The sequence below is a fragment of the Scedosporium apiospermum genome (assembly GCF_000732125.1).
Source record: "Scedosporium apiospermum strain IHEM 14462 chromosome Unknown SEQ_SAPIO_0154, whole genome shotgun sequence".
In the NCBI taxonomy this organism is placed as follows: Eukaryota; Fungi; Ascomycota; class Sordariomycetes; order Microascales; family Microascaceae; genus Scedosporium; species Scedosporium apiospermum.
In genome coordinates this window covers 1-23,545 of record NW_015971855.1, presented here as the reverse complement: position 1 = coordinate 23,545, position 23,545 = coordinate 1, and the positions used below count along the sequence as shown (strand labels likewise).

The 23,545-nt window shown below is 49.9% G+C and overlaps 6 protein-coding genes across 6 annotated transcripts; 3 read left to right on the top strand and 3 right to left on the bottom strand.

Annotated features, from left to right (window-relative positions):
- Window positions 1-82: 82 nt before the first annotated feature.
- SAPIO_CDS9818 (uncharacterized protein) lies at window positions 83-5,467 on the bottom strand (the record flags this gene model as incomplete). The annotated part of the gene is made up of 18 exons (XM_016791120.1): window positions 83-299; window positions 382-780; window positions 852-935; window positions 1,015-1,491; window positions 1,544-1,685; window positions 1,739-1,797; window positions 1,868-1,918; window positions 2,039-2,044; window positions 2,098-2,221; window positions 2,276-2,614; window positions 2,680-2,769; window positions 2,998-3,574; window positions 4,024-4,275; window positions 4,334-4,554; window positions 4,610-4,785; window positions 4,846-5,135; window positions 5,196-5,326; window positions 5,377-5,467. 18 exons carry the CDS (start codon window positions 5,465-5,467, stop codon window positions 83-85), a joined length of 3,726 nt encoding a protein of 1,241 aa, XP_016638964.1.
- Window positions 5,468-7,326: 1,859 nt separating this feature from the next.
- On the top strand, window positions 7,327-8,899 carry SAPIO_CDS9817 (uncharacterized protein; the record flags this gene model as incomplete). Its single annotated transcript, XM_016791119.1, has 4 exons — window positions 7,327-7,850; window positions 7,964-8,264; window positions 8,340-8,724; window positions 8,829-8,899. The coding sequence occupies 4 exons, from the start codon at window positions 7,327-7,329 to the stop codon at window positions 8,897-8,899; spliced, it is 1,281 nt and encodes a 426-aa protein (XP_016638963.1).
- Window positions 8,900-13,796: 4,897 nt separating this feature from the next.
- SAPIO_CDS9816 (uncharacterized protein) lies at window positions 13,797-15,192 on the top strand (the record flags this gene model as incomplete). The annotated part of the gene is made up of 3 exons (XM_016791118.1): window positions 13,797-14,340; window positions 14,427-14,580; window positions 15,171-15,192. 3 exons carry the CDS (start codon window positions 13,797-13,799, stop codon window positions 15,190-15,192), a joined length of 720 nt encoding a protein of 239 aa, XP_016638962.1.
- Window positions 15,193-15,770: 578 nt separating this feature from the next.
- SAPIO_CDS9815 (Uncharacterized protein) lies at window positions 15,771-16,398 on the top strand (the record flags this gene model as incomplete). Its single annotated transcript, XM_016791117.1, has 2 exons — window positions 15,771-16,322; window positions 16,372-16,398. 2 exons carry the CDS (start codon window positions 15,771-15,773, stop codon window positions 16,396-16,398), a joined length of 579 nt encoding a protein of 192 aa, XP_016638961.1.
- A 134-nt stretch (window positions 16,399-16,532) lies between these two features.
- Window positions 16,533-17,980, bottom strand: SAPIO_CDS9814 (uncharacterized protein; the record flags this gene model as incomplete). Its single annotated transcript, XM_016791116.1, has 2 exons — window positions 16,533-17,163; window positions 17,232-17,980. The coding sequence occupies 2 exons, from the start codon at window positions 17,978-17,980 to the stop codon at window positions 16,533-16,535; spliced, it is 1,380 nt and encodes a 459-aa protein (XP_016638960.1).
- Window positions 17,981-19,433: 1,453 nt separating this feature from the next.
- Window positions 19,434-20,197, bottom strand: SAPIO_CDS9813 (uncharacterized protein; the record flags this gene model as incomplete). The annotated part of the gene is made up of 3 exons (XM_016791115.1): window positions 19,434-19,651; window positions 19,715-19,942; window positions 20,011-20,197. 3 exons carry the CDS (start codon window positions 20,195-20,197, stop codon window positions 19,434-19,436), a joined length of 633 nt encoding a protein of 210 aa, XP_016638959.1.
- Between the last annotated feature and the right edge of the window lie 3,348 nt (window positions 20,198-23,545).

The window sequence follows — 23,545 nt, the reverse complement described above, 5'->3', positions numbered from 1 at the left end:
AGAATTTAACAAGAACCAGGTTTGAAGTAACCTTCAGTGTATGTTCATATATCTAACCACATCTATTTGGCTACACTTTCTTCTAGGTAGACCCATGATAAAGCCTCGAGAACCCACTGTTTCTATCTTCCAACAACTCGGAAGGGTTGCCCAGCTCAACGAGACGCCCATGGTCTAGAACAGCTACCAAGTCAAAATCAAGTAGGCTAGAGAGCCTATGAGCGATCATGACGATCGTGTGATTGCTGAACTCGGAGCGAATTATCGATTGCATCTGAGCATCGGTTTGGGAGTCCACACTGGGAATGCCAGCCCGGTTAGCCGTATCTCCTCTCTCGCTTTGCAATTCGCTACGGATCGAGTTTGCTTAAAAATGCTTACCTGCTCGTGGGCTCATCTAATATCAGAACATTCCCTCCTTTCAGTAGAGCCCGCCCAAGGCAAAATAGCTGGCGTTGGCCATGTGAGAGGAAATCGGTGTCCATCGGGGTGTCGAGCACTGAAGCCAGGGTAGCTTTGTCGGAAGCCTTGTCACGAAGTACGTCCCATATGCCGACCTTCTTCATAGCCTCGGAAATCTCTTCATCTGAGGATTTTCCAGGAGGGTCCGCATTCTCCCGTATACTTGCAGGGTAAAGGAACGGATCCTGCGTTAGACAGGTGATCCTTTCTCGCACGACGGAACCCTGGATCGTGGCAATATCGACGCCATCGAGTGTGATCTTGCCCGCCAACACGTCGATCATCCGCATAATAGCCAGGGTAGAGCAACTCTTTCCACTAAGTTTCACGTTGGTCAGCAAGGCTTTGAGAGGGATGGAGGTTGCATCATAGACATGACATGCGCTTACCTCCCTGTCCTTCCTACGATTCCCAGCTTCTGGCCAGCTTTGAGCGCAAAGCTGACATCTCTCAGAACCGGCGCAGACTCGTCGCTATAATTGGGCCATGGGAATCAGCTTGCCTGCAAAGAAGAAATGTTCTCTAGTCACGGTTCTAGAAACTAGCACTCACCCATAACTGGCCAATACACCCTCAAACTCGAGAGAACCTCTACATGGCCAACTAGCCTCCATGTCTTCAATCTCGCCGGGCTTGTTTTCAACCGGCGTGTTCTCCGAAAAGTCTTTGATCCTGGCAATTGCCCCGAGCGATGTCTCGAGCAGCGTCCAGAACTGTACTAGGTTCGTGAGGGCGTGAGACAGGGTCATCATGTTGACCAAGGCGATACCGATAAAACCAGGGTCAATTTTGTGTCGGAAAGCCACGGCCATCCCAACGAGGACCACTGCGAGGCCGCAAACAACAAGGTCTAATACTAGTACAAGCCATCGCTGGATGCAGAGGAGCAAATAATAGGGCTTCTGCGAGGTGTCTAAGAGGCGTCGATTCTTCGCCGTGTATGCCTGCGTCCAGCCGAAGGATCGTATTGTGATCAATCCACTGAATGATTCTATGAAGTGCGAGTATAAGGGGGCATTTGTTTCTAGCCTATATCAAGAGTCAACACACTGAGACAGCGAAAAAGGAAACTGAGACGTACTCTAGCAATCGTAGCTGTCGGGATGTGAGAAGGTAGAACTTCTGGATGAAATAAAGTGCTATCATAACTACTGGCAGAACACCGGCGAAGTATCCGACAGCGGTAATGGACAACGATGCCACCACTAGGCAGGTCCCCAGCTCTTATAGTTGTTAGCACAGCAGGCTGGGAGCTAAGCTGGGAGTTATCACTTACGAAAAGCGCAGTTAATGATGCTTCCTGGTAGTTGCATGTCTGCGAGTCTCAGGTCCTGACTGAATCTGTACACGGATCAGGACTCTGTTTTCGCAGGCTCGCACGAGTATAGATGATAGCCAAACTCACCGGTTTACTAAAATTCCTGTTTCTGTCTTGGCGAAGTAGGATAGGGGCGCGCTAATGGCTATTAGCAAAGCGTTTAATACTAAAGGATAGTCATGCCGATCTCACCTCATAGCTGCTTTCAATATCGACTGGTGCAAATAGTTTCCAGATCGTGGGACCATGTATACGTACAGAAAGCTATCATAGTTAGGGCAACAGGGACCGATCGAAGAGACACTATAGGCACTTACGCGATCGCAGCAGCCATGAGGAAGGCGTCCATGAAACTGATGAAACCAAACATTCCCATCCAGTAACCTAGTCGAGGCTCTTCGCCCCTTTCGTTGCTCGAAGCCCACCAGTTAACCCAGACGTCTGCTCATGGTTAGCTTAGTCGGAAGGGTACTCAAGGACCCTATCCCAACTTACTTCCTAGGGCGTTGAAAACTTCATAGACTGCAATGATGGACACGAAGAAAATCAGTGCTAGCGGCCCTAAGGCACGAGCATAATACTTGTAAATCGTCATGTCGCCAGTTTTCCGACTCAGGTCATCGGGCTTTGAGATAGCCGGTTTTTGTTTGTGTTTTAACTCGGTCTCGAAAGAATCTTCGTCTTTGTCTCGATCGTCGGACTCCTTTCCAAGGTTAACCTGTAGGCTGTGAATATAGGTGCCGGCAACGTTAAGCTCAGAGAAACTGCCCTGTTGAACGATCTGACCAGCAGCATTGAGAGCCAGGATTAAGTCTGCTTGAGGGAGTCTCTTGACTGCAAAAGGAAAAAAAAAAAATATCAGAACTTATTGTAGCTAATTCCCGGAGTGAATGGCTTACCAGAATGCGTCGCGAGGATCACCTGAGTACCAATCTTCTGGAAGAGTCCGTCGCGGCTGAAGACACGCCTGAACACAGTCTCCTCCGTAACTGAATCTAGTCCGCTTAGTACATCATCCAGGATTGCTAATGATTTCCGGGAATATAGAGCACGAGCGATAGACTATTATACTTATAATCAGTTCCGAGTCTCTCGGATGGCGCTAGAATCAGCATTTACCAGTCGTTGCTTTTGACCCCCACTCAACTTCAGCCCTTTGCTTCCAACCATGGTAGAGTCACCATCGGGTAGGTTTTGCAAGTCGATGTCTAAGGCACATGCCTGGACCACCGTACGGTACCAGGCTTGGTCGAATTCTGCGTCTACTATGATGTTGTCTCGAATAGAACCATTGATGATCCACGGTGTTTGGTCGCAGTAGGCGATTTCTGCGAAGGTAATAGATATGGTGCCTTCTTGACTTGGAGTCTCTCCAAGCAATGCCTTCAGCAAGGTAGACTTGCCACAACCTACGGGGCCGACAAGGATGACCAGTTTCGCGTCGGATCCTATCCCGGTCGAGACATCCTTCACAATATTCGGATTCGAATCAGACCACCCGAAAGTACCACTTTGAACGACGATACCACTCTCGGGGTGAGACGCACTCCTCGATTGCAGCTCGAAAGCACTAGAAGACGGCGTAGAGTCCGAACTCTCGGCAAATGAACGGGCAGAATTCTTCCTATAGTCCTCACGAGACTGTTCTGCCAAAAATTTTTGAATGCGATCGAAACAGCCGAGGGCAGCCCATCCGACGGGTATGGAGCTAAGCAGACTTGCCAGGGGGGTTGCGAGCAGGTTCAGAGCAGCCAGAGAAGTGATTGCTTGCGAGACAGACATGCCTTCGGTCCCCTGAATTTTAGCAACGATTGCGTACGCGACGAATATAAAAAGTCTGTTGAATGTCTCCGGCAAATTCACTGGAGACATCGTGAGTGTTACAAGAATCATGAAACGGCGCGCTTGAAAGGGGGCGTACCAAGAGCAGTATTTAAACTTTGGATCCTTCTATATTTCCGCGAGATCGACAGCTCACTCTCCCGCATTGATTGGATGTTGGTCGACATTTGGTTCGTCAGGCCAAGCATTTTGACATTCCTCATCGAGCCGAGGATCTCTGAAGTGTAGTTGATTCGGCTCTGAATGGCTTCAAGCCAGACTTTCTGTCTCAATGTGATGCGGCTAGCGAGCAGAGTTGACAATGATGTCGCGACTTGATGGCAAACTTCAGTTAAAGGGGCTTATTGTAGAAATAGGGAGGGACACCCACTGATCGTAGTGATAATCGGTGCGACACAAACTGCGCCTATTTGAGTGTAGAGCAGGTAGATAGCAATGCCGAGCTGGACCACGTCTGGTACGACATTGACTAGTAACATATAGAATGTTTCTGCTATTCTTGGGACGTCGGTTCCCATAAGAGTCATGGCTGATGATCCGCTGACATTGGTAACCTCCAAAGTTAACAGCTTGCTGTAGATGATAGAAATGAGCTGGCCGCGCATCATCGACATAAGGCGGAAAGTTAGATGGGAAAACCAGGCAGTCATGATCTGTTATTATAATATTGTAGTTAGTGTCTGAAACAGTATCGCTGCCTTGAACACTAACCGCTACACCGAAATAAACAAGACCAAAGGCGCCAATAAGTCCATATCCTTTCGAAATGGAAGCGTCGGAATCTTGGACATATTGGACGGCGGCTTGAATGAGATATGTTTGACTCAAACTCAATGCTACGACACAGAATTTAGGTACTGCTATGGCCAGAACCTCATACCGCAGGCTATAAGTGCAAGCCCAAGCTAAAGCATGTTTTCTCGTCTGGTTCCCTAATAAATGTTAGCAAGGTTAAAGCGGAGGATCCACTAATCGATCGTTGCTTACATTTATCCCAGGCGGCCTGTAATTCGCGGGCTAGGCCTTCCGAGTCAAGCTTTTCATGGATGGTCGGGAGGTCTTCCGTGGTCAGTACGGTCTTGGAACCCCTTACCAACAGACTGTTGAGCCACCAGAAGGAGCTTCGACTAATGAGGCCGGCTGTGCTCTCTCTTGAGAAGTGCCTGTCGAGCCCGAGTAGCAAAGACCGTTTTTCGACACCTTCAAGAACGACCAAGACACACTTGATAGCCAGGGAAGCCGTTAGTGAGTCGGCAATAGCCTGGTTTTGCCTCGCTAACCATTGTGTTCGGACTCGGACGGCATCCAAAATGACCGTGATGATTAGGTAAAAGCTAATCAAAAAGGACGGACGGATGGTCTTAGCATGCTCCAGATGGGAGAGGGCAGCCAAGACAAGCCCCGAGGTGAGCGAGAGCGCAGAGGACGCAACCAACACTTGATTGCGGACTGTGGCAGTGGTTGCCAGTACTAGCAAAGCCAGTTGGAGTCCGGTGTAAATGCCAATGGTAATCTATCCATTATCAATACATATGTTCGAGCACAATCTCAATATATTGGCATAACCGCTTACCAGCTTGGCAACATATAGACCATTGCGCTTGACTCTGATCCGCCGCCTCACAAGTCGAAGGGCTCGAAATGGACTCAACAAGACGAAGATGGCGGCTGGAAGGATGGCTAGAATACACTCCTCGAAGAGAACTAAACCATTTTAGTACTTGGTCCATGGTTGTCTCGAATTCTGGACTTACTAGTAAAATCAAAACCACCACGACAATCCACGGACTTGACGCTAGGTCCGAACGTGTTGTCGCCACAAACCACTGGATTGGCTAGAGCCATGAACTCTAGTAGTCTCTAACGAGTGGGAGGCTTCTCAGATTCCAGCATCTCACCATAGGTCCAGGGATATGATTTGAGTGTATATTTAGATTTGGATTTATACGTCGATATTGTTTCCGGTGCGAACTTCTACGCCATTCGGCGAAGCCTGCAGGGGGGATATCCGCTTTTGGCCGCTCGCGCGGGGTGAAGCATTATGGTCTGGGAGATAATACGAGAGAATACGAAGTTGAGAGACAGCTGTGGATGCCTTAAATCCAAGGTGTCGACAGCAACAACAGATAGGAATGCCTCTCAAAGTCTTGATAAAAGAAGACAAAAGTAATTGGGATGAATTATCTAGGATTCAGGTCTTCTTCATATGGTAGTTGATCCTACTTGTTCATCATACGGTAACCTTGGCAAGTTTAGAGCCGCCTTTACACGACGAGGTCACGCCTAAGCAGAAAGAGAATGGCATCTGAAATGCCGGAGGCAAATCCCATCCCTATTATTGTAAACTAGGGAATACGGGACTGAAATAGAAGTATTTTGGGGGAATTGAGAGGAAACGATAAACTTGGCGAGAGGCTCCAACTAAGGCTGAGAGTTGTAGTGAAATAGTTTCTTCTGTGTGCGCCTGCGTCGCTGTCCTCTTATTTGTCTCTGCTCGGGTGTTTGTTTCCTCGTTCCACCGATTCCTCGAGTTTCATTTGTAGGTGGATAGTCGGACGGAGTTGCTCAACAATCCGCCATCCCATATGGTGTAGTGGTTAGCATAATGCTCTCTCATCTAATGAGCGCAGCATAGACCCTGGTTCGATTCCTGGTATGGGAGATGCTAAAACATCTTGATTTTTTTTCTTTTTTTAGCTTTCCTTTTTACTCTGTTTATGAGTCCGCGGAATACAGCATCTTAATTGTCCTATTCTTGTTTCCTATTTCTTTTCCTTTCCAGCCTGGCTTTCCCAGAGCTGGATATTCTTTGCGGTGAGGCTTCTTTGGCCGGCCTCATGATAATACGGTGTGAGGGCGGCTCGTTTTAGGCTCAACTTAGTTCAGCGGTGGAGGCGAAATGGCTATGCTACTAAGTCACTCAGTCTCGCGCTTGGCATAGATTCCCACATCTCTAGAGTCCATTAGTAGACAAAACGGAGAATTGATAAGGCATTAGTATCTCCAAGGAAAAGACCTGTAAAATACCTCTCGGGAATATATACTCTCTATCCGAAAACTAACGACTAGCCGGCTATAGGTAGAGTTATATAAAGTCTATCTTATTAACCAGGAAGCAACTTCAGAAGGTTAGAAATATGCGAACGCTGAACGACGATTTAATCGTCGTCGAGCTTCGAGCTTGGGCTCGTCACAGAAGATGACAGCTAATTCCCATTTTCAGACAATAAATGGAAACTCAATCACAAGTTCTCCATAGCTATCTCGAATCGGCGCCGAGTTATATCCCGCGATTTCAAACTGGTAAGGCCTGCTGCCGGCTTTCCCGAAGATTCTATTGTCTTGAGTTCTTAACATTCTGCCACTACGAAACTTATCAGGGGAGGTAAACTGGAGTTTCCTCCTTGATCTCCTGGAATTGCACCCAAATTCACCTGAAACCTGTATTCCTTCGCATGAATCTAGTCGCTTTCCAAATTGAATGTCAAACGTACCCAAGGCTTATTCTCAGTTTTAAGTTGCGTCTTTTTCTGTGAGATGTAGTGTCGGAGTATTAGAGGATAGAAGGTGGACAGGATTTAGAACCCGCCCGGCTCTTTGCTGACATAACAATTTTGAGACGCTACAGACCCAACTTCTGCCTGGAATCGATCAAGTTATTATACGATCCGCACTGTTAACATCAAGCACGGGGGCAGAACAACATGTCGGGTGGCACCGGAGAAGAGAGGCCTTTGCTAGGCCCCAAGCGTGGCCACGATGACGCCCATCAGCGCCGTGTTATCGCCGTAAGCTTTGCCATGGTCATTCTGATCGACCTTGCTGCTTTCTTCCTTGATGCGCCCCAGACAAGCATCCTCGAAGGCATTATTTGCAGCCGCCATTACAACTCCGTTCCGGGCGAACACGACTGCACGGTAGGCCCTGTCCAGGCTGAGCTTGCGACAGTCAATCAATTGCTCAACACTTTCAATCGTCTTCCAGGGCTCTTAGTGGCTATACCCTTCGGCATCTTGGCTGACCGCTACGGACGTCGCCCCGTCATCGTCTTGCCTATACTCGGCGCTCTCTTGCAGGATGTCATCTCAAAGACAATTCTATGGCACCCGGACATGTTCCCACCGCGCCTTATCTGGTTGTCTTCGATTGCGACCTTCGTGGGCGGAGGCGATGCTGTTGCTAGCTCCATGATCTTCCTAGTTGTCGCTGACGTCGCCCCACCGCGAGAGTAAACCTATTCTTCCTTCTGGCCGCTTGCGGGCTCGTGGGAGAAGTCGTGGCTACACCATTAAGCGCTTTTCTTATGTCTAAGAACCCGTGGATACCATACTTCATCTACAGTGTTTTGACTATTCTTGGTGGCATGGTTCCGCTCCTCCTCCTGCCAGAGACTTTGCGGAAGACGTCACCTGAAACGGAAACACTTTCACGCGATACTGGTCCAGATGATGAGAGGCACGCCGAGGTGGATGGCACGCCGCCAATACCTACGCACTCTGCCATGGCTTTAAGGCTCCGGCCTCTCGTAAAGCGTAACGTCATCGCTGTTCTGTTAGCCTTCTTCGTTTCCGCTTTAGGGCGTCAGTCGATGAGTTTCCTCCTTCAGTACATTCGGCAGCGCTTCAACTGGAAGTACGAAAAGGTGCGAGCCCTGATAATGGCCATCATCCCCGTCTGGTGTTCTGCTTTGACTAACCGCGGCACTTTTTATCCACAGGCTAGTCTTTTGATCACAGTTCGAGCCGCCATAAACCTTGCTCTGCTCCTAGTTGCACTTCCGGCTCTTAACAGAGTCCTGGTAAAACGCAAAATGAGCGCCCAAGGCAAGGATCTGCTTATTAGTCGCCTTTCCCTTGCCTTCTTTGCCGTCGGGTCGCTCGTTATTTCGGCAGCTCCTATCGTGGCCCTCGCGGCACTGGGTATCGCCATCTTCGCGTTAGGTTACGGCTTTGCCCCAGCCGCACGCAGTCTTGTGACTACCTTCTGTCACCAGGATGAAGCAGGGCTGCTCTACTCGGCCCTGGCGGTAACACAATCTATCGGCGGACTCGTTGCAGGCCCCCTACTTACTCTATCCTTTCGATGGGGCCTCAGCCTTGGTCGTGAGTGGACTGGCATTCCATTTGCTCTAGTGGCTGGCTTGTTTGCGTGTGGGTTTCTCGCAGTATCCTTTGTCCGGTTATGATGGAGCTACATATTTGGGAAGGGAAGGGGTGCACGGATTTGGCCGACCAGACAGAAGTTCCCAACGTGAGGATGGTAGGCGTCCACCTCTGAATCTGGTCAAGCGTAGAATTGCCGCGAATGCTGGTTGTATTATAGCGCCAAGGAAATATTGAGAGGGCATCTTCTTCACAGAACATCTACCATCTAGGTTGCATCTTAAATCGAATCCCGTAGACATCATGGTAATGGAATTGAATGTGATTGGCATTCTGTCTTCCAGCTTCGCTATATATACGCTTCCGAGTTAGGAATACCAGTTGGTAGCTTTTTAGCTCTTTCTTTCATACTGCCATTGCCCAGAATCACGATCGATGCTGGAACTTCTTTAAACGACGTTTATGATGTCCTCTGCAGAAGCGATTCATCGACTCGGCATACCCCGATGTTTTCTGACAAGTTTTCAGTGGTCTCAAGTGTTACACCACTAAATTTACCTCGTTTCGAAATTCGTGAGTGATGAGGGCGTGGATAGAGAAACGATAGCAAGCGCAGCAGAGACGGCGTATTATCTTGACTCAATCAAGTACGGGAAGGCTACTCATCGGCCCAAATGTCTCAAGCGAATAAGATTTCGCAAACACGACATGATGAACCGATGGGGATGAGTGCACTGGCAGGTTGTATCCATCTTAAAAGATCCTTATGATCTACGTAATACTTCTTGTCGGATAAAAAGTGTCGCCCAGGTGTTATTTGTCGTCTCAATACGGACAAGGTCACATCGCTCCAACAAACACCTATTGATCTGTTTTATTAATGAGTTGGGGGTGGAGCTGCCAAGGGGATGTGATGTGATATCAATGCAGGTCAGATGCAAGGGTGAGGCTCGCCACAAAGCAACCGCGATAGAACTAACTTCTCGGCGCTAAGCTCATGTACCTATCTGGAACACCAAATGCCGATCTGGGAGTGAGCTCTGGAGTCCCAAGCGCCACTGAAACGGCATCTGTTTGCCAACCATTCAAGCACCAGACCCAGGAAGTGCCCAAACTCATCTACCAACCAGTATTGTGCAGTAGTGTGGAAACACTGGCTGTCTTCGACCAAGGAGAAAGAGGGGCTGTGTGACTGGGGACCATTGTCTGCATACGCACACGTCTGGAATTGGGGATCAATTGGCTGCTGGTTGGTGGGTATGGTGTATGCCGCATGGGCTTCCTGCTTATTATGTCTTCGAAAATGTTCAATCGACATCTGCATGATCCTCTTGTTTCCCTTGAGTGAGCTTTATACTGGTCCTCACATTGATTGTGGAACTTCCCACCAGTTCTGCTCGAACTCATCCCTCCAGAGGTACATCCCAGATTGATATTGCCAGCCCCCAACGTTTGTACCGTTCCACCATTTCTCCATTTACTTACAGACCTTATTTTCATTCTTGCCCATCTAGAACCCCGCCCTTGAAACCATGCTCTTCGCCAGCATCCAGATCTTTGAACCACTCCCCATGGATCGGGATTCTCTTCTGCAGCGTTGATTTTTTTTTTTTCTTCATCAAAATTCTGAGACTCCATCTAAGATGCGGATCGGTTGTCTACAGTTCTCTCCCGTCAAGGCCGACGTGAATAACAATCTCTCGAGAGCAGATGCTGTTTTGCTTCGACAAGACCCCGCCGATGTAGAAAATCTGGATCTGCTTGTTCTCCCAGAACTGGCATTCACTGGTAGGTGTGAAAATTAGAGTCTAGAGTACTCCTAGATAAACAAGCAGTTTGACTGTTTCTCCTTTGTTGCGACGCCACTAAACGCCGGTGAAGCCCGGGCACACACAAGGAGTTGATGGTTGCGATCTGGGCCTCGCTGGTACATAGCTGATATGTTCCTGTACCGCTGTTAGGGTATTACTTCAAATCACTCCACGAAATATTCCCTCACCTCGAACCTACGGGATCAGGAGTCAGCAGTCTTTGGGCCAGAACTACTGCACTTAAATACGACTGTACTGTGGTGGTCGGGTACCCCGAATCGTCAAGCGACGCCATTCAGAACTGGCCATCCTCGCCGGAATACTACAACTCTGCCATAGTGGTAAATCGAGACGGGGAAATCGTTGGAAGCTATCGGAAAAAGCATCTCTTTAGCATCGACGAAACATGGGCCTTGGAAGGGAGGGAAGGCTTTTATGCTGGAGAGATTGCTGGGGTTCGGTCAGCTCTCGGAATATCGTCCGACATTGCGTAAGGGCTCAATTCCGTACTCGATCTATCACTCTATTTCCAGAACGAATGATTGACTCTGCAGCAGTCCATATCACTTCCACGCTCCGTCCACGGCGTTCGAGTTTTCCACCCATGTCACTAAACTCAACTCCAATCTGGTCATTGTAACTATGGCTTGGCCGACGAACGAGCCTCCCGAGTTGTTCGGCACCTCACCCCAGGAACCTGACATGGAAGCCCTCAGGTATTGGATATCACGGCTAACACCACTTATCGAGAACCAAACTGAGAGGGAGGTCATCGTTGTTTTTGTCAACCGCTCGGGGGCGGAGCATGACCTTAATTACGCGGGAACCAGCGCCGTCCTCGGCATTCGAGATGGAGAGGTTAACGTGTACGGCATTCTGGGACGAGGAGATCAAGAGCTTCTAATTGTCGACACAGCCAGCCCGCCTTTCGGACAGCTTGTCTACCGACCTGACGGACAAGAGTACCCTACCGACAATGAAAATTTGTTCCTTCCTACAAGTATCGCAAACAAAAATGCGACGACTGTTCCTCGGCCACCTCGGCAAATCCCCCGGCACGGAATGCTTGATGGGCCTGTCATGCAAGGTTCGTCTGCCACTAGTTTGCAGCGAGAACCCCAGGAAAGAAGCCGAGAAACCCAAACTTCCTCGGGGGCTGGTCTAGAAGTCACTCCATCAACTATTAATGCCTACATTCCCACGCTGACAGGCCCAACCCCAACCCCGAGCCCCCGTCGGTCTTGTATGTCTCTTCCCCCAGTTAAGCCAAGAACCCAACAGTATGTCAGCTCTTACACGCCCGCCGAGATCCTGTATACCACACCGAGTCAAACCGCTGCGATGGCTCGTTCACGACATCATCGTTCGTCTTTGCCTGACCACGGCCTATGGTTTTCCCGGAGTCGGCGGTTTTCTGAGAACGACGTTGGCGTTACTTCCTTTGGCTATGGTGCTACCAACTCTAATATCGAATTCCCAAGTACCAGTACTCTCGAAGGACGCGATAATTTAGATCAGCGGTATCTATACGATGCTCCTAGGGGCTCCAACACCGCATCCCGTCTATCTTGGTCCAAGGCAGATGAGGAAGGATACGTTGAAGCTCTACCTCAAACTCGAACTCTCGAGCAATTGGCTGTCGAATACACGAGATTGCTATCGATGGGAGGGAAAACAGATCACTCGTTCCCAGTCACAGACTCTGCACAATTCAGCTCCTCGCATGAAGAGAGCTTCAATTTGGCGAACCGAATGGGACAAGTCAACGTCAACCCACCTTCGCGCAGGCACAATTCCCACCGGTTATCTCTATTCGACTCGAAATTAAACTCTTTACAAAGTCCAAGCCAGAAAGCGAATCAGAGCAAGAATGATTCTCTATTTAGCAGAGATCACAGACGGTCCACCTCGATGGAAACACCTGCGTCCAGGCTGGAGAGTAGTATAAGCCGTGCCGGACCCCCTGTTGACGTGTCCGCGTTCCATATGAGCGAAGAATATCCGCTTCTACATAGCTCTCGGCCGCGGTCTCACTCAGAATCGGTGGAGCAGAGAAACAGGATCGGAACCCGCACTGCTGCCTACCGCGATGTTTCTGCGTGGATAAGGCACCGGAAAAGTACTTCTCAGTTGTCCCCTTTACAGACTGGTCTTGGTATCTCACAGGCCCACGAAGAGCTGGAGACTCCATTCGTAGCCATCAGCGCAAATCATCTGGCGGAATTGAGTGAGCCCCTTACAGGACGCCACTCAGACAGGGAGATTCGAGGTCGGCGCAGAAGTCCAGACAAGACATCCCTACCCAAGTCTCGTGACCAGCCTCGACAACGCACTATCAAGAAAGGGGGAAGTTCGTCCAAAGGTGTAGACATAGAAGCATGGATTAACACCCAGTCAATCACTCCACCGCCAGCGACGAAAGCACACGCTTCAACTCCTCGGCAGGGTGCTACCACAAGTCTGTCAAAAGAGCCGCGAACACCTACAGCTATGCTTATTCCTAGCGATATGGCCGAGGGTGACTCACATTCTTGAAGGAAATGAGGATTGGCAGCCACAGGCCTTCACAATACATCGATAAAAAATGTACTGCAGCAAAGTTTGTGGGATTTTGGGGGGAGGGGGGCGGCGATGCCTTCCCATCTTGGTACCGTATTTAGATAACAGTTGTTCTCAATTCTCACGAATGGCAACCTGTCGATATCATGTACTCAAGGATCACATGAAAGAATGTACCTTTGCTATTTGGACATCTCCTCGGACTTCGGTCCCGCATCTGCCTTTTGCTTCTCCGATTCGCGATTCGGCCATCGGACTTTGTCGGTCGCGCGAGGGCGGAGCGGCATCCCAATCAAATGATGTCTATCACCGCTAAACCCCTAGCGTCCGCTCATCCATAGACACCCCAGTGAGTGTGTCATTGCAGAGGAGCCTGGCTTTAACCTTGCCGGTTTGGGATCGTAATGAGCTTGCTTCGTTGCAATGACAAGGCCTTGCCTACATCTAATACCTTTTTTACCGATCCTTTTCCCAGGCCGCGAAGTGACTTCCACGACTCCGGGCAATGGACCGGTTCAATCGGCACCGTGGAAGACTTGAGTCATCAACCCTGGTCGTTCGGTGTTTCCCCGCAAAAGGCCCAAGCTTAGCCAAGTATTTATACCTTCGCTTGACCAACTCCAAAACGCCTGGAATATCAAACCATCTGATCTATCCGTTATCAGATCTTCATCGCACTGTATCACTCCGAGTCACGAACAAATGCCCCCAACACCAGCGCAGACCCGGGCCGTCACGGCAAGCCAACGCGTGCACGATCTGCTCGTCAAACTGCACGCCGAATCGGCGGCGCAGGAGAAATCCGTCTCTCAGACCCTCTTCTATCTGTCCCGTTTGATCAAATATTATGTCTCTGGTACCCTATGGAACAAGTCGGCCGATGACCATATGCGAGACAAGTTTGTCAGTCTCGAGGAGGACAAGTGCCAGTTCATGTATCTCCTCGCCCGAAGTATCGGCGCCAAGAACATTGTCGAGGCCGGCACCAGTTTCGGCGTATCCACCATCTATCTCGGCCTTGCCGTGGGGCAGAACGTCGCCGATGCCAAAGCCGCCGGCCAGTCCGTCACGGGAAAGGTCATTGCGACAGAGAAGGAACCAACCAAGGCCGAGAGGGCTCGAAAGCACTGGGCACAGGCTGGTGAGGAAGTCGAGCCATGGATTGAACTGAGAGTCGGCGATTTGCTTGAAACTCTCAAGGTTGAGGAAGGGATGCCCGACCAGATTGACCTGCTCCTCCTCGATAGTAAGTCATGAAACCTCCTAGACTCAAAAAAAAAAAAAAAAAAAAAAAAAAAAAAAAACTACAATTTTGCTAATCATATTGAAAAGTCTGGACCCCACTGGCCCTCCCTACCCTCGAGATTATCCGCCCACGCCTGAAGCGAGGTGCCATTGTCCTCGCGGACAATACTGTCATGGCCAAGGCCCTCTATAAAGACTTCCTTGGGTACATCCACGACCCGAAGAACGGTTTCAAGACGACGTGTGTCCCCTATTCTGGAGGGCTCCAGGTATCTGTATATTTACCGGAGGAATGAAATTTCGGCGACAGACCAATGGCGAGCAATAATTCAGGGATGAGCGTGACGCATATCCGCTGTTAACACCGATCGGCTGTACTGTCGGACATTAGTATCGGTGCCTTGTTATATATTTTCCTTGATTAGGAAAAACTACAACTTTTCTGAGTATGGAATCAACAGTCAATATGAATCAGAATTTAATACCCATAACTTATAAGATTCGTGAGTTGCGGGTTCGGATTAGTGGTCGCTTCATCGGAGCCGGAGTCGGAGCCGGAGCTGGGGTGGGCCGGGATCCATCCAGCGTTGACTTCCATTCTTGTCAATGACTCAAATAATACTTATATATTTTGCTCAAGGGTCAGGGAAGGAGCTATCACTTGATGCTTTTATTGACCTGATGAGATGGAATGGAATCCAAAATCCCGCACAAGAAACCCATGTTTGGCCGACCAAAGCAATTCCACTTCACAAACGCATAGTCAACTCCGTCAGAGAATCGCCGTCACTCGGGATGCTACGAGCCCAGTATCATACAATGTTGCTACAGGCGCATTGGTGCCGAGTTTTAGGCCTCTTCTTTCGGAGATCCCGTTCCAGGAGAGGAAGACATTGGATTGGTACTCAAGCCCACGATCCTACGCGGAAGATATCTGGGCACCAGTCTGAGGTTGAGCACCCGAGAATACTGCCGCTGAATGAGAGGAAAAAGATGCACCAAGTGTTGCCGTCATTGTCATTTAGGTGGAGGTAGCCTTAGCCTCTGCGCTCAGCTGCCCGACAAATACAAGTCGATCCAGTGTATAAAGACACAGAATTTAGAGCCTAAAGAAACTAGGCCTTACCCGTAGTAACGGGATATATTGAGACTATCGCTAAATAAAAATAAGTGCGTGATGATATTGATCTCTGATTCAACCCAAAGGCCGTTGGGGGGTGTATGATTTGTGTGGATGCCCCGAATTATGCATAAATTACAATAAGCGATCGTAAATTTTAGGGTCTTAAGACTTCACTCCTTCACTCATCCAAAAATGTGTCTGAACATGACAATTTGATATCCCACCAAACCATCCACCAATTCAAGAAGACCCAAATTCGCCTTCCTTCACACATACCAAATCAACACTAAAATCATAAAACTCTCAAAATGAGCCGCCCCATCGCCAGGGCTGCGCGTCGCGTGCCCACCACGGCTGAAGTGGTCATTGGCGCCCAAGTCAACATTGTCCTCAAAGCCGACCAACCAACGGGAAGAACTGTCACCGGCACCGTGGGCAGCGTGCTCACGCGCGGGAACCATCCCCGCGGCATCAAAGTGAGACTTGTCGACGGGCGCGTGGGGAGGGTCCAGACCATGGCACGGGGCTCAGCATCAACAGAAGATTCCGGCACGTACGCGGGACAAGAGGAACTGGGCGGCTCATTGGCAGCCGCGGGCGATGCACAGAACATCCTTGGTGGTGCGCTCCTCTCGGTGGACGGAACGGCAAACGAAACAGAATCACGCCCACCACGGCGGGGTGGTCGGCGGCGTAATGACGAGGCGTACCAGCCCCCGCCGCCCCAGGGAATAGGACTGGATGCCTACATACGGCCAGCGAAGCAGAATAGGAGGAGGCGGCAAGAATCGACTCAGTCCTCCGAAGACGCGCTGCAGCAACCAGCGGCTTCAACCAGCGGCGAGATCGTCACATGTCCCGTATGTGGAGAATTTGAAGGTGACGAGGCAGCTGTTTCGCATCACATAGCGGGCCATTTTGATTGATAGACAATAATTCAAACCCATCTTGTTAAGAGCAATCTGTGGCGTCAAGCTAACTAATAATATTACAACGGGATGCCTTCAGGTGTCGCTTCTAGGGGGCGACAGGCTAGAAAAGAGAAAAAGAATAGAATGGACTCGCGACAATCACCCGAGCATCACAACCAGGCCATCCCTGATAGCCTTCCTTTGGCGAGGACCAAGGGGGTCCTTACCGTTGAAACTAACCTCCTTACGCTCCGCACTGGTCCACGAGGTCAGATCGAGCGAGTCTCCTCCAATGGTTACGGGCCCCAGACCATTTTCGAAGAACGGAACGCCGTTGTCTCTGGTATACTTCTTCAGGGTTTTCTTCCAGCCCCAGGTGTCCCGAGTGGTTGGGGGCAGGGGTAAAGCGGCGAATTCTCCAGAGGCCAGCTTTGCATCCAGCTTGGGCAGGCGGCCCGTGAGCGTGATGTTATGCTTCGCGGCGTACGCGGCGATCAAGCGAGGCCAGGTGCCTTTCTTATACTTGTAGGCAGCCTTTCTGGCTTTTCCGCTGGTCTCCTTCTTCTGATTCTTTTCGGGTGGCGCGTCCTCTTCGGAGTCAAGTTCAGGGTCAAGGCCCACTTCGGAGAGGCAATCGGCCAGCTCAATGTAGAGACCCATGACAGCCGCAAGGTCCCTCACCTCGGAATCGGGCGAGAGCTGTCCTTCACGCTCCAGGCGGGCAAGCATAGAAAGGAACAAGAGGCCGACCATCTCGACGGCCACCATCAAATCATCAGACCCGTCAATTCTAGGTCAGCATCGTTAGCAGATGACATTAACAGGGGAAAGGGGAGGGGTCATGATTCATGAACTAACTGGAATAGAGGCGAGAAAGCGTCTCGAGGCAGGATCTCCACGATGGTCTCACAAACAGCCCATTGCCTAAACCAGTCGTCATCGGCCTCGTCATAGTCAAGCAAGAGGTTCTGCAAGACTTGGAGGATGCCTCGGCCCGTATGGTCGTTGTAAGTATAGGCGTCGAAATTATCGGGACAGCGAATCTGGGATTGAACATGACACTGAAATACGAGCTGACGACCGGCCCGAGTCATGCACCAAGGATGATCGGGATGGGCGGCAGCAGGTTTGCCGCAGATGCATGTCCGACCATGGTCGCAGCGTTTCTTTACGTCTTCCAGTTCAACGACGTCTCCGTTTTCGCCTTCTTTTTCGTCTCCTTTCCTGTGTTCTTCGTCTTCATCTTCGTCTTCGTCTTCCCATTCATCATCGTCATCATCTTCACCAAGAATGCTCGGTTTGCAGTAGCAGAGGAATTCACGGGCTCTGGCAGGATTGCGCATATTGTTGCGAAAGTCAGTGTCTAGGTTTCCCGAGACGGACGCGGGGGACCAGCGGTCTCTCCGGGGCAGTCGGGGGAGATCAGCATTTCCACCGTTGTTGTTGGTGTTGCCATTAGCAGCGTTGGCAGCGTTGGCAATATTGGCAGGTGCTTCATCGGCAGCATTGTTGCTTGGGTCATTGGTCCTCGACCTCTTAGATGAGGTGGTCGAGTCCGAGTCCTCGGCACCAGACGCGGCGGGTCGCTTTCGAGTACGGGGTGGCATTTTCGGGGACGCTGATGAAATTAAGGTTGATTTGATAAGACGGAGTATCAAAGTTGAACCCGATACGATTACGATGATTCAAGAGCTCTTAAATTATTTGACCAACTTGACGGCTAGCTCGAATCGACAATGCAAATGGGCATTCGAGGCTCTCCTGATTTCATGATTTCAAGATCAACAAGTTCGTTTGACGAGGTTGCGACGCGTCGATGGTGGCAAATCAACGTGATTTGCTGAGGTGATTGATGTTGTGTTCCAGGGGTCCCATGGCTCAGCAAACTGCTAACTAATCTACTATTGCCCTATTTTCTGCTCGCTCCCCTGTAAATAGGGCGTTCGCAGTCACTCGCCACTACAAAGTACCTTGTAATAATACTCCGTCGTATCACTGTTCAACAACCCTCACCCATGGGAAGAACTGAGCTATTTCTATATTGAAGTATTCGTCAAAACGGAATAGTACTTTATGACGATGCACTGATCTGCGTCATCACCTGATAGGAAAAGCAGTGGTGGGCTCAGTCTGGGCAGCAGCCCCAAAATAAATCATCCACCTGGTCTGTGCAGTCGAAGTGCATCACTCCATGTCCCGATTCTCTTGACGTCGCTGACTCCAAGAAATATTCCGTGGTCCACTTTGTCTAGGAATTGGAAGGGCAGAACTCAAGATTGATTGTCGCATCAAATTGATGGTGGACTGGATCACAGACTCCACTGTTCAGTGTCGGAACTCGGAAATAAAGGGACCACCAAAACATCGAAGATTTCCTTGTCTTCACCAAGCACAAGGGATCAAGTTAGACAGTCTCGGTTATGTATGTTCAATAGAAATACCTGTCAATCTGTTTCTCTCCCCTGCACTAGTTTACGGAGTACTTCGTATATGTATTCGTAAACTCGCCTCGCTCACCTGATATCGCTTCCGTTGTGGAGTTTGTGGAGTTAACGTTCACTCCACTGCGGCGCCGTACCTTTTCCTTCACCAATTTGGCTCTAGTGTATATCGGTTCGATGCTCTAATGTACGTACGAGGACTACGGAGTATGTGTGCGGGACTACTCAGTACCGAGTAGCCAGGTCAGCCAGTCTGGCGTGATAATATCAATACAAAGTACAAAAGAGATTAGTTTTGAGACCTGGAGTCTCGGGTCTAGCTTAGGAGAGACTCTAGACACATGGCGATACGGGAGCAACGCTTCGCTGGACGCTTTCATTTCATCACACCACATTTGAGCACCCACAAGTTCATCGAGAAGTTGTTTTTTTTTTAAGAAGTTTTAATTAATTAAAAATATTCCATCGAGTCTGCTAAAATATTACAATACACTAATATTATGGCAAGCCGTGACACCACGAGTCTGGCCAGGTTGTTTATGGTCGGTGCCACCTAAGTTCCAAAGCGCTCCCTGAGCCACCGATCCGCGTAGTTGGCAAGGGTCGACATATCCGACTCTTACAAGAGGGCGCCGAGCAGAGCAACAACGATGGGCGAAAGAATGCCGACGGCGAGGTTAAGGAGACCCTTAACGGCGTCGCGAAGCTCGGCAACGAGAGGGCCGTTCAACCCAACAGTGGCCAGAACGCGGAAAACAAGATTGACGACGATGTTGAGGAGGCTATCTACAGTATGCAAGAGGGTCTTGACCAATACCGTGATGCCCGAGAGATTTCCTGGATTGGATTTAGTAAACCTCGCTTATGATACTGTTTCGTACGCGCGAGTTCAGTACATACCATATTTGAGAAGAGTTCCAACAGCCTTCTGAAGTGCAGCTACAAGAGCCTGGACTTCATTGACGAGAGCGACCACATCTTTGATGGTCGCGGTTGCGGGGTCGATAGCAGCGATGGCAGGAGTCACGGTGCCGACGGTGCCCTCAACTTGGGAGATGAGGCTGGTGAGCTTGTCCTTCGCCTTGGCGATGTCAGCATCGCTGGGATTGCCGGTGCCAACGAGGGCGGCTGTGGGGGAGTCAGTATAAAATGAAAGTAATATTTGTAAGTTCAGTTGGATCCAAACGTATGCGTACTGATGTCGGCTAGCTCTTTGTCAATCGTCGACTTAAGGCCCGTGATGGTAGACTGGACATCGGCGATGCCGCCGACGGGAACGGCGCGGGTCTCCGCCGGAACATCGGTCCTCGCATTGAGGGGCAGGACCGAGGCGCAAGCCGTGGCGATAGAGAAGGCAGCAACGAAAAGAGTCGAGAACTTCATTGTGTTGGATGGAGAAGGTGGTCAGACCGGATATCACAAGAAACTTGCTATTAGATATGAGAGCAGACAAATGGAATGGAGAAGGATTCAATGGATGAGTCTGGGCAGTAAGGAACAAGCCGTGTCTTCTCGACGGCGGCAAGTCTGGCTTTTATACATGAATTCAATGCCCCCATCACCGTCCATTCCGCGACCCCAAGGCCTAAGACAGGTATCATTGCATCATTGCGGTGAGGCCAAGACAACGGACCGTTGATGCTTCGATGTTTGTCCCCGCTGCTATAAAAATCTTGGGCTAAAATATCGATCGGCACTCCCGCAACGGCTAAGTCTCATGGCAGTGCCTCCGGATCCGGTAATTCTCCTGTCAATCAGTGGTCGGCCGGCGGTGGCGGCGCCATTGCCGGCCCCCAAGCCCACAGGTAGGGATACCAACATGGTGGCCCTAGTGCCGACGATCCTACTGGATCCTGCCAATAGCAAACCCTTGAACAGCCCACGATTACCTGCAGCGGGTGTCCCTTGCTTAGTCCCTTGCTGGCCAGTTTCGGTCGGATGCCGGTCATTACAACTGCATCGTAAATCAGTTCTCATTAGGGACATCAAATTTTAACCTCGGGCATGTTTGGCTGGAGACGAACCAACAAACAACTATCACCTCATTGGATCTCAAGCAAGGCATTTTTTTCCCATCTTGCGGGTTGAAACGGACGATGTGCTCGCTCGTCCCAGCCAATAGTCATCGTCCTGACAGGAATGTTCCTCCTATTGTTTCCGTCGGATCCGTCCAAGCCAAAATTACATTACATCACAAAGACTATTGAACCCGGCCGAGCCAGCAAGTGGGAATTAGCAGTGTCCGAGACTATGTTCCAGGTGAGCCTAGCTTTTGCATTTTTTTCCCGGCACACTTCTCATTCTTCTCCCAATCGGCAGGCCCTGACTTTCTCTAATATCTTTAAACTGCTGATTCTGGTGTCGAATGTGCGCCCGCAGCCCTTATTTTGAGCATTCCTCCTAACTTCCTAACGCCCGCCGGCTGATATTATCCCTCAGTTGAAGCCTGATTCAAATGAGGTTTAAATCATCGTAGTTGAGAGAGTCAGTCTCGAACACTCGCCCTCGCTGCTGCTGCTGTCATTGTCATACGAGCTGAGCTCCTCATCTCAGTGCACGGGGAAGCTAAAGCACCAGGGGAGCTTTTGATCTTCTATGTAGATTTATCAGCATCAATGACCGATCCGTAATAGTCGTATAGCGATTCGGTGAGATGCATTATAGTGATTATATCGCAGGAGCGAGCTTTAAGCGAGGTGCTAGCTCGTGTGAGCAGACTCAACCTTCGTCCACTAATAACAAAACTCCTATCTGCGCGTTGTCTCAATGCATGGCTCCAAAAACGAAACGGTGCCGCCCCTTAGCCCGTCCAGAAACCCCCCATGTTGCAGATGATCCTCCCCACATCATCAGACATGGGCCCGGGTCCACTTATAAACATATCCACTTGATCTTCTCCATCTCAACATGCCAGCTTGTCTTACTAGATTCCAGACAAATCTAGCCGCCTTCCAACACATTTCAGAGTGTCCATAACCACTATTTGCGAGGTTAGAGTGAATCAGTGACTCAAACAGCGGGGCCCCTATAAGCTCTTTCGAGGGCCAGGCTGTGTGCGGAGCAGAGGCAAAGAGTGTCGAGGCACCAACACCTTCAAGAATTCAGAAGAGGGCCGTCAACTTTTTCAGCTCGTCGAGTTTCTTCAGTAGCTTAAAAGCTCGACGAGAACTGGAATGGACCCACTTTCCCAGCTAACCCCTTCAGTTACCCTCTTCTGCATCGATAAATATCGCCAGGTGAGGCCATGGTGTTTCAGCCTGTCTCTCCTTCGAATCGGATGGCTCGTGTGATGCGGGATCATGAGGAACAGAAGAAACCCTTTCTTTTTCTCCCAGCCGCTTGCTATAGCTTTTCCGACAGACTCCGTTTCGAAAGGGCGGCCGATTTTGGGCGCAACACCGTCTGTCTTGAGGCTCAGTCGCGCGAGATCCGACACCAGAAGTTGGACGTAAGTCCAGCCCCGCTATGTATCCAAGACCTCAAAAGCCTCGTCCTCAGTGATGCTCATAAAGACGCTTGATATGAAGGTATGATCCCACCAAAGTTAAAACCTCCAGGACAATGTGAATCAGGCAAGAACACAACACTCGCATAGCGCCTTCCGCTCTAAAAGAAGTGAAAAAGGTATGTGAGAGCCATTGAGAGCATAGCAATGTCCCAGTATCAGCACGGAGGCTTACATTCGGTATCATGACTGCCAAAGCAAACATACCAGCGGAGCCTAAGAAGTGTATAGACATCGTAGACCAGTACACTCGAGATCAATAAGAAATATTTACTGTCTGTCGACGTATACTCAGCTGAAATAAATTTACCAGCAAACTTGAGGTTTGCCTAAAGGATCCCTACGCTGGCATTTATATGGCACTACAGTGCCGGCCGGTGATTGCGTGCCGCTGCGGGAGCATATTCGAACTTGTCACTTTGGCAGTCAAGAAGCAGCATAAATTTGGTCCTTTTAATGGGGGTGGCGGGGGGGGGGGGAATGAAAACAGGATCCTCGATCCTCAGGGTCCATCAATCGTGTTAGCGGCAGCTCGTTCTTCCAATGGACCTCTAGTTACCTCAAGCGCTTAGCATTGGAGTTGGAAAAGATCGGCGGGCTCCCCCGAATACACAGACCGTGGTCAAGAGCCTCAGTCTCGGCATGCGGGATTCCCCGTTTCCCCACATTAACCCTGGTAGGCTGCGGAAATCCGGGGTTTCGGTGGACAGGGTTGAGTTGAGTCGCGGGGCACCATGCTAAATTTTGCCAAGAAACGAAGGCATTGTAGATCAGATTATCTTGTCAACCGTCATCGAGAAGAAATTTGCTGGCATCACCACGGAATATGCCGTTCAACATCTTGGCTTGGAAACATCTCAGCTTTAGATGAACGCCATAGGATCGCTGGGGATAGAATATAGCAGAGCCGCGCTCGCCAGGGCTGATACTGTAGGCTAATCGCCTTTTTCTCTCGTTACTCCACCCCGTGGAGACCGTGGTCCTCGCCTCCAGGATTTGTCTCGACGTCTTGGTCTCAATACATGGAATTTAATGACATCCACAGAGCAGTAGCTCTGAATTAACCAAGAAAATAAATTTAATATGAGGCATATCTATCGTTTCACTGGAGTATATTTATTGTCTTCTCGGCGGGCATAAGGAAAAGAAGAAAGAAAGGAAGAAAGAAATAGGCAAAAAGCTCGCTCGTGGGTCGCTCCCAGGATCGAATCCTGGTTGCTTCCCAC